This window comes from Clupea harengus, chromosome 25 (genome assembly GCF_900700415.2).
Source record: "Clupea harengus chromosome 25, Ch_v2.0.2, whole genome shotgun sequence".
Taxonomy (NCBI): Eukaryota; Metazoa; Chordata; class Actinopteri; order Clupeiformes; family Clupeidae; genus Clupea; species Clupea harengus.
The window spans coordinates 4,769,792-4,784,318 of NC_045176.1; the positions used below are offsets into that span (position 1 = coordinate 4,769,792).

At 42.9% G+C, this 14,527-nt stretch overlaps 1 protein-coding gene across 1 annotated transcript; it reads right to left on the reverse strand.

Annotated features, from left to right (window-relative positions):
* Window positions 1-7,534: 7,534 nt before the first annotated feature.
* LOC116219598 (arf-GAP with GTPase, ANK repeat and PH domain-containing protein 3-like) lies at window positions 7,535-10,536 on the reverse strand. Its single transcript, XM_031563121.2, has one exon. The coding sequence runs from the start codon at window positions 10,122-10,124 to the stop codon at window positions 9,702-9,704; it is 423 nt and encodes a 140-aa protein (XP_031418981.2). The 5' UTR covers window positions 10,125-10,536; the 3' UTR covers window positions 7,535-9,701.
* Between the last annotated feature and the right edge of the window lie 3,991 nt (window positions 10,537-14,527).

The window sequence follows — 14,527 nt, forward strand, 5'->3', positions numbered from 1 at the left end:
TCCCATGCCTGTGTGGTCAGTGAACATCACTGATGCAAACACACAAAAAAGAGAGTACACTTTGCCCTGTCAACTAGCTTTAGAAAAATCAGTCCCACACCTTTGCTGTGCCAATTTGTTTTAGGGGAGGTTACCGGTAAGATGTGTGCCGGTATTACAGTGCAATCTCACCCACCCAACGCATTTTGGATCCCAGCCAAGATCCAACCAAGGCGGTAGGACAAGTTTGGGTACTCTGGTCTGCCATTAGGCCTCACAGGAAATCAGAGAGAGTAAACACTAATGGGGTCAAATTACTCCCTCTATCTCCAGAGAGTACTTGGTGGAAAGAAGAAGAAGAAAAAAAAAAAAAAAAAAAACTCCTTTGGCTCCCAAGTAAACAACATGGGAAATCTATATTAAGAAACTAATCATGGCCACAGTCTTAAGGTCTTTGTCTCCGATGTATTACTAGGGAACGCGTCTTCTCTCGTGGAATACACGTCTTATTCGCGGTGCACCACCTCTGTATAAAGCTGTTCAAAGATCTATGCAATGGCGTGTTTACATCAGTCACAGTATATAGCTGAGGCTTCTTTCCGTTGGTGACTCAGCAGGAAGAGAGTTGTGAAAGATGCATGTTTACTTGACCTGCAGGTCAATAATGTATATATTTTTTTTTTTTAAAAACACACATTGTATAGATGCAGTTTGCATTGTGTAGATAAAATGACCTGCACATCACAATATCACGTCACTAGAACAATAACTCCATCCTACACTGTGTTCCTTTTCAGTCCTTCACTACTACAGTAACTCCCTGAATGCAGTCATGATACATTTGTATCTGAAACGTACATGAGAAAAGATCTGCAGATGCATTGATCTGCTAGGTGCAGTGATGACTGAAAAAAAATAAAAATGTATGGCTTCAGGGAAAAAGCCACATCCTTTTGGGACTAGTGGGAATTTCATAGAGCATGTGCTCTCAAACAACACAGAGGAAACACGTGCCTTCAGGCAGAGGAGCTCTTATTAATATCCAATGTGGACAGCACTGGAATATGCTGTGCAGAGGTCAACAGAGAGAGATTGAATCAACAACAGGAGCTCGGGACACTGGATAACTCAATACAACTGGCTTGTGAACAAGAGATCCAAAACACCAACAGCATTACCACTAATGAACCTTTTGTATCGGTATAAAGAGGGCGAGAGACGTATACATAATGATCTTTCTGAGGTCACTCCCGTCACAAAGTCCCACCGCAGGACTACTGAACTGCCACGGGGCTCGTCACCATAATGCTCATCAACATCAACTGGCAGGAGAACTAAGAACAATCACCTACAAGGCTTTAACTGGTGGTTTGATGTTACATGCAATGCTGTGCAGTTGTGCGTATGTGTGTGTGTGTGTGTGTGTGTGTGTGTGTGTGTGTGTGTGTGTTTATTTTCAAAATGGGGTTGGGCTGTCAAACAAACATGAAGTAAACAACAACAAAGGAATAACTGCCATGTTTTACACTGCTACTGTTGCTATTGAACAGCTCTATCCCTAATAGTGAACATCAGCTCTTCTGTCAGCTTTGTCATTCATTTAGCATCGTATTATAGAAGAAGTACGGTGGCCCTGAGAGCTCAGACTTTGCGGTACATTTCTGTGATGTGTAGTGTTGTATGAATTTGCAGCGCCTTTTCTAAATGCTACGCATACGTTGCCAAATTGATGAAGAAGTTTTCTTAATTTTTCTTGTGTTTTGTCTATTTGCGTGGGTTTTCCTAAGTTGCAGTGCGTTGAGCTCACAGGGCGTCTGAGAAGAAGGGGTGAGGATCTGGTCTCCACCGTGTCAGACACATGCCTCTAATCTAATGCTGGAAGAAGACACTGTGCTTACGCGTCGTCAAGCACAAAGCAATCTTGCGCAGAGATCGTTCCGGCCATCCACTAAAACTGCTCACACCAGTGAGGGCACATTGCAAATAAGTTAACCATCAAAAAACCCAGCAGGGAGAGAAAGACAGCGCTAGCTGATTGTACGTAGATGGAGGTAGTTAAATGCCCTGGGGCAGATATTTTAGAAAATCTGTGAGCAAAGAACTAATTGGTGAGTCTTGTTTTCCTTCGTTCACCAAGTGTGTGCCAATGTTTCATCCAAGGTATCCTATCTACATCCCAACAGTCCAGCATTCAATATTATTACCCCTTCAACGCTAGGAATTGGCTAGCATACTGTACGCCTGTTGGTAAACCACTCTGGCAAAACAGAACTAAGTGAAAGAAGGTACTTCTCGGTACTGAATATGGTTGGCTGTAGAACTTTGAAAACTTAGAAAAAAATTGTATGTAAACAGAAATGTATTGATATTCAACAGCCGTGGAAAGTCTAATTATCCAGAATGGGAGCAATACAGTTGGCCACGCTAACCCTGCTGGCACTAAGAGGCACACTTCCCATCTGCATAATTCCCTCTGGTGTTTTCAAGAAGGATGTTTCCTAAAGTGTCAACACTTCAAAAATGTTTTTAAATGGAAAAATTATTCAAGCTCGACGGATGGATTAATGAAATCTACATCTCTGACATGGCCTTGGCACCGTAATTACTATGGAGTTTTACATCATTTCCACAACCTCACAGCCCTGGAATAGACTGGCGAGATTGCGATGAGCATTTTTCGGGAGTGGGAGTTGCTGACTCCTGACTATGGTGCAATAACCAGCGCGGCACATGGTGTCACACTATAGCACATTCTGCCCTCACATATGTTATTCTCACTTCTGCCAGGATGTCCAAGCCCACGGGGAGACGTGCCGCCCGCGGGGAGTAAAAGCAAAATAAAAAAAACAACTTCACTGCGGAGCACTATGAGAATATTCCTTTTTCCCCGAACGGACTCCGGGTCACGTCCTTGCAGGTCACCCTGCACCTCGCCATTCCGTTCCCGACCCCGGAAACAACATGACCATCCCCAAGGCAACGAGGAGTGGGACTTCTGGCAAGCCGGCGCTGCCTCCAAGGCATATGCATTCACTCATCTGTTGCTCTCTGCTGGCCTCCAAAAAAGCCCAGTTTGTGCGAGTGAACCATCTGGTGTCTCACCAAGCCTCAGTGGCAGGGGAGAGGCTGCACCACTGCTATTGTGGTCCTGCTGTTTGACCTGGCACAAGCAAGCAGGCAGGCAGGCAGGCAGAAGACAGGCGTCGAGTCCTTTGGTCATCACAAGCGTCCCAGGTTTGGAGAATTAAACAGTGCAACATTTCGAAAGGACTGGAAGAGTCGCACGGCCATCTCTTTTGATCTCAGTGTGCCATAACTTCATGTTTCATGAGGGATGAGGATGAAAACCTCTGACTCAGTTCACCTTCCTTTTATCTCCATGAGCGATTGTGTAGGATCTGCACCACACACACTTACTCACTCCTCTTTCAGCGGTGTCCACTTCCTTACTGGAGGCCCTTCCTGCATCACACACACATCCTGTAGGGAAGTCTTAAATATCTGGCAATAAGACACACACATCTGATGCCAGTAACAATTGTAATCCTCATTTTCACTGCCATAAGACATATCCCATATTAAACCACCAGGTCAGATGACAATAATCAGGTATGGATGACTAACAATAGATAATAGGAATAGAAAATGCACAATCCATTTTATGTACTTGGATAAAATGTGTCAGAATATCAGTTGGGGGGATTTTAGAGTGTACTTTTAAGAGCAAGAGGGGCCCTGCCCCCCAAAGAAAGACCTATCAATCAAGCCGGAGAGTGCGCCTTTGTCCAGGCAGAACAATGAGGCGCATTCTGCTGCGACTTCTGTTCCTCTGTCGCCACTAGGACATAGTGTCAGATTCGCCATGCCCTGCCACTGTGGTCGCATGAATTACCCAGTAACAGTGCCAGCTGACCCAAAGAACTTGAACTCTCGTCGTCCTCTCGGCCATGCGACCATGCGACCTGGGCCATCCTGAACGCTCAGAGGTCAAGGTTTAGGTTCAAAAGGAGTAGCACTCATTAGCATACATCACAAAAGAAGCACTGCAAAAATCCTGATCGAATTAAATCACAAGTGTCAAAAAGAGACAAAGAGCCTTTGAGGGGAAATGCATGAACTCCATTGTTTTCACAAACACTACAAGTGATCCACCACCAAAAGAATTCCCCGGACAGTTGAAAAATCACCACTTGTCATTACCACAGGGTTCTTTCATGGTCTTTAAACGGATCCTTTAACCAAAAGCGCAGATGAAAATTCCAAACAGTCTTACAGATACCTGCTTGTCATTCAAGAAGTTTCAATTCAGTGGAAATTTGAGAAACTCTCGACTGGAGAGGGCCACTGGCCGCGATGACAAGACTCAGCTGTGCTAATTGAGATAACTGGCATGTAGATCCCCGACTCCTTGGGATGAAAGGGGAAAAGGGCTGCTGTGATTGCGGAACATTAACGGTCACCTTCTCAGTAACGAACGAAGGGAAGAGCAAACATCCTGTGGTGCAAGAAACGAACGCATGAAGGGCTACGACTGCAACATCAATGGCAAAGGACAGATCTGGTATTGATCCCATATCAATGGGAAAGGACAGATCTGGTATTGATCCCATATCAATGGGAAAGGACAGATCTGGTATTGATCCCATATCAATGGGAAAGGACAGATCTGGTATTGATCCCATATCAATGGGAAAGAACAGATCTGGTATTGATCCCATGGCCCCTTGAGAGCACTTCCTGTTGTTTGTACTATACTGGAAGGACTCGCATTAAAAGGACAATACAGAAGAGATCGTGTGGAGTAGGAAAATGAAAAAGGGGGAAACGGACGGCAGCCACTGTGGTCTGCGGCAAAAACCTGAATGAAATAAGAAATGGCTCAAATTGTATTCATTAAGCAATATTTATCAACCTGACCGGAAGCCATTATCAGTGAGCACCTCAATCCACTTACTCTCAGCATGAGATGTACCCTCTGGTCATAGAAGAACTATTGGACTGCACAGACTACTTACGAAGACTTTAGGAGGTTAAGAAGTCTATAAACCATCTTGTCATTTAGTTTGATCTCATATTTAACACTAGGCACCAATCATCATCTTATTGATGCTGGTGGGCTACTTTACAGACACAAGGGGATAAACGGGCTGATTGTTTACACAGAAATTGACTTTTAATCTGACTGATGAAATGCCTCTTTGAAATGTAATATGGTATGCAATCACCATTTTGTTTCTTTCAATCCTCATATGCCCTCTCCAGTACTCGTTTGCTTTAAGAGAAATTATCCATAAAAGTGTAAAGGCAAGAAAGATCCTGAGAGAGACATCCTGAAACTTTTAAAAAGGCCTCAGATGTCCCCAAGACTGACAGCCATGTAAAATGGAACATGTCCTCTTGTTGGAACAATTTCAATCTAAAAATAGATCTTTATTACATTAGATTACACAACTCATTCAGAGATCTAGGTCTCCGGTGTCACACAGTTTCCCTAAAAGCCTGTTACTGCTGTCCCCCTACTTGTTGTGGGTTTGAAGGTGGCCTCTTGTTGAAATCACTCAAAGGCTCAAAGAGAAAGAGGCTCTCTGATGGAGAAGAAATAAACCTCCAGACTGTAATTTTAATCATACATACAGAAATCTACCTTACAAGTGCACATACAGATGGATAGGTCAAACAGGGACAAGCCACTTCACAATCTTTGACCTCTCTTTTTCTATTGCATAGAAGTGCATTAGTTCCTCATTGTGCTGCCCATGTGACCACAAAGGGCATTTATATATAGAGGTCATTTTTGATAAACGCACCTTGGATAGCTCCACTGACATTTGTGCAACAGGGTGAAGGAAAGTCGCGAGACCAATTTGTGTCAAAATCACCCATAGGGAGTACAGCCAATTTTGGCCACCAGACTAGCTATGCTTCAAAGGTGAGTGTGGCAGCATTGAGAATAAACCCAAATTACATCTGAGCAGTGTGAGTACCTGCTCCTTGGGGAAATCATGTCCCAATTTCAGACGCAGAATAAGACAGGTATACTGTCTCTTTCATAGCTTGCAGATGAATCGCTGAAGAAACACCCTAGGCTACTCCTGCAACAAACCATTTAAAAGCAGAGCCAGAGACACTGAGGTGTCGGCATGTATTTTCTAAGGTTTGAGCTTGTTCTCTCTCAGTACTTTTTAACAAAGCTCCACTGGTTTCTTAGCAACAGGCACACTGAACTAATATACAACTGATATAGAATTTGCAGTCCAGCTGTGGAGATGAAGCTGTGCAAATGACTTCCTGTTGAACCACCACTAGATTTTGGACAATTGTTCCAGAAGCTATGGCAGAGACAGCTACCCCCAAACAACCTGGAGTAGATTAGTATATCTATTCTACGCTTGCTCCCATTTTGTATTGATGATTTTATTTTCTAAACATAATCTACATTCAAAAAGGTGATCTCCTTGAAATGTAAAAAAAATCCAACATAAAATAACCCATCACGATGTAACCGAATATATACTGCAATAAAGACCATGATGCAATGTTGAGAAATGCAATAAATACATACAAGGGAAATACATTTAACATAGTTTATATCTGAAGAGTATTTTTGCCATTTTTCCAAATAACAGAATTATGGTCTGATATCATCGTCCCCCACCAGGTGGACAAAGAATCTGATTTTTCATCCATGAAATGAAGTTGACCACTTCTGCCATATGGCAGTATTTTGACTTTAATCCCAATGCAAATAACAAACTTGAGAGCAATTAGAAGGCTTTGCAAGGGGAAACTCAAACTGAAAGGACCCTGGGAGAAAGTGTATCTGCCATGTAATATATTTAGCGGGCTGCTCCTGCCTTTTTCAACAGAAAGATGATCGAAGTAAATGTGTACACCAGTAAAAAATGGAAGCTTCAAATCATCAGTCCTATGTCAAACACTACCCTCATGCACCTTTGATAGTACAAGATGGTATCTTAGCATGGTTTAGGCCTTACCATTTCAAAATGTTTGGCTAAGACCATGTTGTGTTTTATGTGATGAGCTGTTAAATATTTAAATATAACTGAAAAGAAGTAGTGCAAAGGACACATTTACATCCAAGCAACAAGTTGCCAATAACTGATTTCTGACCGGTCCCACCACTCAACCCAAATCTTTATCTGACCTCATTCAGACAGGCAAATGCTTCTGGCCTAATCTAGCTCATCAGGATAGATCCAGTCAAAGCCATTTGCCTGTGCAATAGAAACAGGAAGCAGTCATACTGATAAGAACAATGACCATTTGCACCTTCAAACACCCCTTACAAACTCACAACAGCCCACTAACCCGACCCACCATAACTGGATTTATTGTTCCGTACTTGCCTGTCCAGGACGGACACTGGTGTGTGACCTTCCACAGGATAAATATAAAATATCCTGGGCAAGGAGGTATGTGACAGTTTCAAATCCAGTTACTATGTCTTACCCATGGTGATCATGTAATTAAAGTATTCGTCATTCATTCTTAGGAAAAAATATTTCTTGATGAATGAAGAACTACGACTACCACGAATTGCCTTTATGGAAATCAATCCATTTTTATTGACATTTTTTTTTTTTCTCAATAATGAAGGGAATTTTACAGGTTGAATTCAGGCCTGGAGCTACATCAACCTATCCATCCATCCTCTCAACTAAAGGGTGTGTGTGTGTGTGTGTGTGTGTGTGTGTGTGTGTGTGTGTGTGTGTGTGTGTGTGTTGTACTTTTCTCTGACCTGTTGGATGTGCTCCAGCAGGGTCTCTAGATTACTTTGAAACCAGACCCATTTCCATTGCATTATTTACTGAACTCGAGCCTGCCGGCACCTGAGCACGGACTCCTCACTCTCTCAGAGCACAATTAATATTTCCATACAAATCACTGCCAGTTCCCGTCTGTGTGGAACAGGGACATTAATGTGTGTTTAGAACCAGGTAAAGATGCACAAACAAGAACCTGGATTTTGTCTTCCCCAAAAATGATCTTGCAGATGTCTGTCGAGTTATACGAAAATTGCAGCCAAGGTCATACCAGTGGGGAGAGCCGGAATGCGATCAAAAAATGAAAAAAAAAAACTGTAACAAAAACAAAACTGTCACAGACATTTATGGTTAGGAGTGGAAGTGGTTCACGCAGCAGAACTTTAAGAAGAAGAACCAGAACCACTCAAAGCAATGTGGCCCATATAACACTCAAACAAAAATGGCCTGAACAAGCATCCAACACAGATATTTGAGGTGTCAGTCTCTCAAATGAAATGTCTTGGTAATTCTCCTTTTTGATAGAGATGATCAAAATATTTCAATTAAACAAGGGAGACCCTTTACAGCTTCCACCAAGTTGTTTTTTAATTTTTTAAATGAAACTACTCTCACCAACAATGGCTTAAATCTGATCAGATCAGCTTATAGAGGTTTATTTATCTCCACATTAGAGTTGGAGACAAGTTAGGCATTTTAAAAAGCTTATAAGATTAGCAAAGATTATTCCACCAAAAAAACATATACCACAGCATATTGTGCCTTCTATCTTTTTACATGTTCAACAGCATTACAGACTCGGGATTGCCAACACAACTGGCATAGTTCAACACTGTAACACCTCAAGCGCTGGTTGGGTTTAGTGATAAAGTGCATCGCCGTCACGGTAAAACACGTCACTTCACTGAAACGCCTATGGAAACCAGTGGTGGATTTGAAGCACGCTGATGACTGCGCGACTGCATTGACGGAAACTCCTAGAATGTAGATCTTTAAATAAACTGGTAAATTGCAACATTTCAGACAGAGTGCTTTAATAAGTTCACTCTGGATGAAGTCATTTGCATGAGTGGGTGTTTGGTTGGTGGATGGATGGAGTGTCCACTGATCCGAATGAAAACAGGGTGAGGTTTAGGAGCTTTGGGTGAATTCAAAATTTCACTTTAGGCTGCTCTTCAGCACAGTGCCCAGTAAGTGTCTTAATTAGCACACTTCAATATAAGTGTATCGTAATACACCCTTCAGTATGCAATCATTCCTATTTCAGTTTATTGTTTAACTATGCAAAACAACTGTGCCTTCAGCATGTGGGCTTTTATAAGCCCAGGCACCCTAATAAAACACTCTCTCTCGCCTTCTACACCTCCACAACATGCCATTCACCCACATGCTATTGAAATGGGGAAGATGAAAGGATCAATAGATAGTGCACGCCAGTACAACGAGATCTCAGCAAATACAGTTTTCCTAAAATAATGATGCCAGCAGACACAGGCTATGGCAGCTGTGTTTCTGTTTGGACACCAGTGATAGCCTGCTAAAGTGAAAGCTGACACCATTTCCCACTACGTGATGAGCCATGAACTTCCCAACCAACAGAAGATTTAATTCAAATAGGGTCCCAAATTCCCGTTTCTGAAATCATTCTTATAGTATATTATTCCATGTTAAGCCGCCATTCCAAGTATACTATAGCTTGATTACAAGATGTCAGAAAAATCGGCTGTACGAGTCGATGTACAATGTTTGGAAACAAAGCAGACTTGGGTAGATAAATCAAATGTGGCAACAATGTAGCCAACACATGCAGGATCGACACTCCTTGTACTTTCCTGTGATCCGTGCTGTGTGCTAGGTTTCTTTCCGTGTTGTTGTGGCCTGCCATGCTACACTGTTACTATTGTCTCCAAGCCTACAATTACAACCGACTGACACCAATTAAATGCGGCAACTGATGCCAGCGAATTTTCCATGCTTACCTTCAATGGAGATAACGTGCTCTCGGATCTGATTCTGAAGGGCCAGGTCATCTATGCGCTCGATCAGGTCGTAAATTGCATAAATGTTCGGGTGGACGGACTCGAACCTATGAATTTCTGCCCTGATGGCAGCGGAGTTGGACAGGACAAACTGGGAGCCAGACTGGCCGGACTGTGCAGCTGGGCCTGATACGGTTCCCGAGCCAAACTGACCCGCCCCTGAGCTTGCGGACGATCCGGATCCGAACTGGGGTGGAACGGACTGGGGTACTGGTACCGGAACAGGCGCTGGGACGGTGCCTGGGGTGGGCATGGCCGGCTGCGACTGCTGGGAGATTCCGGAGACCGACACGGACACAGGGACACTCGACTGGAAATTCATCGCGCTGTGGAGAAGGAACTCTTCAAAATCAAAAATGAATACCCGTTGAGATTTTCAGCTACACTGAAGCAAGAAAATAGAAGTCCGTGTTATTCACTGATCTACAACCGAGGAGGTCCTTTGATGCATCAACACTCAGTCTCCGACTGCAACAAAACCGCGGTTCTACCTCATATTATCAAGACGTGATTTTGGACCATTTTCGCCGCTACAGTGGGGTCTTTAGCCGTGCCCTACTGTTTACAGTGGTTAGCTAGGCGAAATGTGAACTATCCGATCTATTTCCTGAACAATTCAAATGTTTTCAGGTGCTGCCTTCCAGAAGCAGACAATGAGTCCGGCTAATGCTGCGCGCTCTGGTCCCATTGACTGGATGCAATGTTTCTGCATTAAAATCAAAACGCGTTTGAATCCCTCTTGGTTTTAGTGGTCCCTCCCCGGCCCCCTCCTCCGCATGCTGCAACGTCACACATCACGTAATTGGGTATCAGTTGGGGGGAGGGCGTTGTTCGATTGGATGTCTGTGATGGAGAAAGGATGCAACGTGTACATCATTGTAATACTTAAAGATTATGCAACCAAATCATTTAGTTTGTATCAACTTTATAGACTTAATCAGTAGCCGTTTTCCATTGCTGTTTCCGGACGTTTGCCTTGGCAACAGCGTGTTTGGGAATGGAGCTATGCCCTTGACGTCTGTTTGGTACAGATGCTTCTGTAATCCACAGAATCCACTGTGCTGAGAGATCTGCACAAATTGGCCAACTAAATTGGTTAGTCATATGTCCCACACCAACATAATACCACATGGTAGAGCCTCTGTTCGCCCAACCTACTTCCATTTTGAAGATGAGGGCTATTTGATGCAGAACTGTAAGATTCACATGATGAGCAATATCACAACAAAACACCATGTGCTTTTCTGCCATGGATCAGACTGCAGTTCTTTTTTTTTCATATTTGCTGGTTATCCCCCCCCCCCCAAATAAACAGTTCACAAAGTCATATTACACTGATGAACACTACAGGGAAACTTCAAATGCACTTTCCTGTTTCCTGTTTATTTATATTTTAGGCAGGATAGTTTTAAGAGATGATGTTGAAGTTCACAAGAGTTGGTTGGTGCATGAGACGCTCAGTCACCTGATGGACAGACTAGTATCTGAGTCATAAACAGTGAAGGAACTGTAGAGGACTTGACCTAGATTATAAATGTTCAAAAACAACCATTATGTTCTTTTTTACCTTGTAACAAACACAGATATAACTATTCACCCTTTGAAAGAAGTACAGTGCATTGTGCAATCACATAACTCTACTTTAGCCAATCGCATAACTCATACTTTACCCAAAGCCTGTTTTACCAGAATGTTTTCACCTTTGACTCAGTGATATGTACAGTTTTTATAGCTGATTAGATCTCCTTCACAGTGTGCTGATTGTTTTCTTGCCTGGTATTGCGCAATGTTTTCCATTCAGTGATACCAGTTTTTTTTCCTTCCTATTTTCTACTTTTGCTTTCCAAATTGCAACTTCCTATAGTTACCTGGCACTATGTCTGGCCAAAATGGAAGCTTGGTTATGAGGCCACGACGTGTTTTGACAATATGGAGGACTCACGGATGTAAACAAATACATAAGCTTGTGACAATTTGGCGCTTTGATAGTTTGCTTGTATACCCTCACCTGTAAGTTGTTCTATGTAAAAGTATATGACATATAAGTAAATGTTACAGGTACAGGAAGTAGTATTTGTCCAAATGAAAATGCTTCCGGACTTATGATGTTACTCTCAAAGCACGATAAATAAAAAGTGTCTCCTTATATCACTGCACACTACACACTTTGATTTGACTCTGAAAGCATACAAATGTTTCCCAATATCACTGCAGACCGCACACACTTTGTTTCTCTGTTTCAGCCCTTCTTATGTATTTGTTTACATCCGTGACTCCTCCATATGGTCTAATCACAGTAGTCAACTATTAGCCTATTAGCATGTTTCTCTCTACCTCTCCTTTTCTCTCTACCTCTACAAATAGTGCAGTTCTAGAAACCTGCTCCCAGAGATGTGCTTGCCAATACACTGAAACGGTCAGGATTTAGCAGGTTATGCTGAAATCGACAAAATTAAGGTGTGGAAGTGAAAAAAGGAGAATATTTATATGAATATTTGTATTTTGCCTGGCTTTGTTTTTGTATTGTGCCACACTGGATTCCATCTGACCCAAAGTCAGAGAAAGCAACAACCCTTCATGTATTAAGAGCCGGCGAGGGTGTGGAAGTGAGTTCATTGAGAGGAGAGGAGACACCTACTGGTCTTCCTACACAACACCCATTTTGCAGAGGCCTGCTGTGTGCCACAGGAGCACTGCAGATTCCAGTGCCTAATGGAGCTCAAGGCCAGACACAGAGACCTCTCCAGTACAGACACAGAGACCCCTCCAGTACAGACACAGAGACCCCTCCAGTACAGACACAGAGACCCCTCCAGTACAGACACAGAGACCCCTCCAGTACAGACACAGAGACCCCTCCAGTACAGACACAGAGCCCCTCCAGTACAGACACAGAGACCCCTCCAGTACAGACACAGAGACACAGAGACCCCTCCAGTACAGACACAGAGAGCCCTCCAGTACAGACACAGAGACCCCTCCAGTACAGACACAGAGACACAGAGACCCCTCCAGTACAGACACAGAGACCCCTCCAGTACAGACACAGAGAGCCCCTCCAGTACAGACACAGAGACACAGAGACACAGAGACACAGAGACACAGAGACACAGAGACCCCTCCAGTACAGACACAGAGACACAGAGACACAGAGACCCCTCCAGTACAGACACAGAGAGCCCTCCAGTACAGACACAGTGAGGCACTCTGAGAGACAGCTGTGAGTCAACATACACACATGCTATTGTTAAGACTCATTCAGTAATGCAGTCAATCTTAGGATTCTGAAATATGTTTCAGTGTTGTGTGGGCAAACATATGTGTGAAGCAGTGATCTTAATTAGCTTATTCTATTTTTTGCTCATTTTAACTGTCTGGAAAACAAGTGCAACTCCAGTAGTGCTGTTACAGTGTTCTGAAGATGTGACAGAAGGTGAAACCGGCTAAATAAAACACCTTCATTTTATTTATTCAGAAGGCAGGCTCTCTCTCAACATTTTAAATCATGCTTTGATATATTTGCTCTTTCATCTGTGGCATCGCTGCAAATTACTGCTTTAATCCTCAGGACAGCATGGTGACACTTGGTGTTCTCATTCTAGAACTGAGACTACATGAATTACACAATAATGTTACGATTAGTGCTTTACTTCTGGCAGCACGGGATTATTATATTTCAATTAGAGAGATTAGGCATTGTTTTACACTTTAGTATGGATGTTATTCTCTCTAATTACATTTGCTGCAATTGGGACATATTATAAACAGATTCAATATTGCAAAACATGTATTTACATTTAGTCATTTAGCAGACACTTTTATCCAAAGCGACTTACAATGTATACACATTTTACTTTTACACTGATGGCACACTGCACATCAGGAGCAATTAGGGGTTCAGTGTCTTGCTCAAGGACGCTTCGACAGGGAATCGAACTAGCAACTTCTGATTACTAAACGACTTCTCTACCTCCTGTACCACTGTCGCCCATTTGCAGATGATATCAAACTCCACTTTTCATTTAAACCTATAGGCTTATTGGTTGTCTAGGTTCCTAAACGGTCTAAACGCTATCAGGGACTGGACAGAGGAAGATTTCTTCCATCTTAATGCAGATAAGTTCAAGGTTCTGATCATCCCTCCAGAATATGTTGCCTCCATGATCAAGCAAAGTATTCGGCCTCTTTCGTCTGCCTCCCACTCCAACCTGAATCATTTATGGGCTTTTATTTGATCTTTCCTTGTCGTTCAACACCAATGTTAAGCGGGTGGGGCGACAGTGGTGCAGGGGGTAGAGAAGTCGGTTAGTAATCAGAAGGTTGCTAGTTCGATTCCCTGTCGAAGCGTCCTTGAGCAAGACACTGATCCCCTAATTGCTCCTGATGTGCAGTGTGCCATCAGTGAAAATGTGTATACATCCTTGTAAGTCGCTTTGGATAAAAGCGTCTGCTAAATGACTAAATGTAAATGTAAATGTTAAGCAGCTGACCAGATCTTGTTTTTTTTCCACCTAAGTAAACTGAGACCTGTAGTTTCAAACACAGAACTGGAGATGCTTATACAAGCCTTTATCTCATCTCATATAGACTACTGTGATGCACTTTTCTCTCCTCGCTTAGTAAGTCTGCCCCTTGATCATCAGCAGGCAACTAAGAATGCTGCTGCAAGAGCAAGACTACTCACTGCGTCAAACCGATGCTCTCGCATTATCCCTCTGATCATAT

Coding starts and splice junctions, on each gene's coding strand:
- LOC116219598 (XM_031563121.2), bottom strand. CDS start 10,124: ATGAATTTCCAGTCGAGTGTCCCTGTGTCCGTGTCGGTCTCCGGAATC.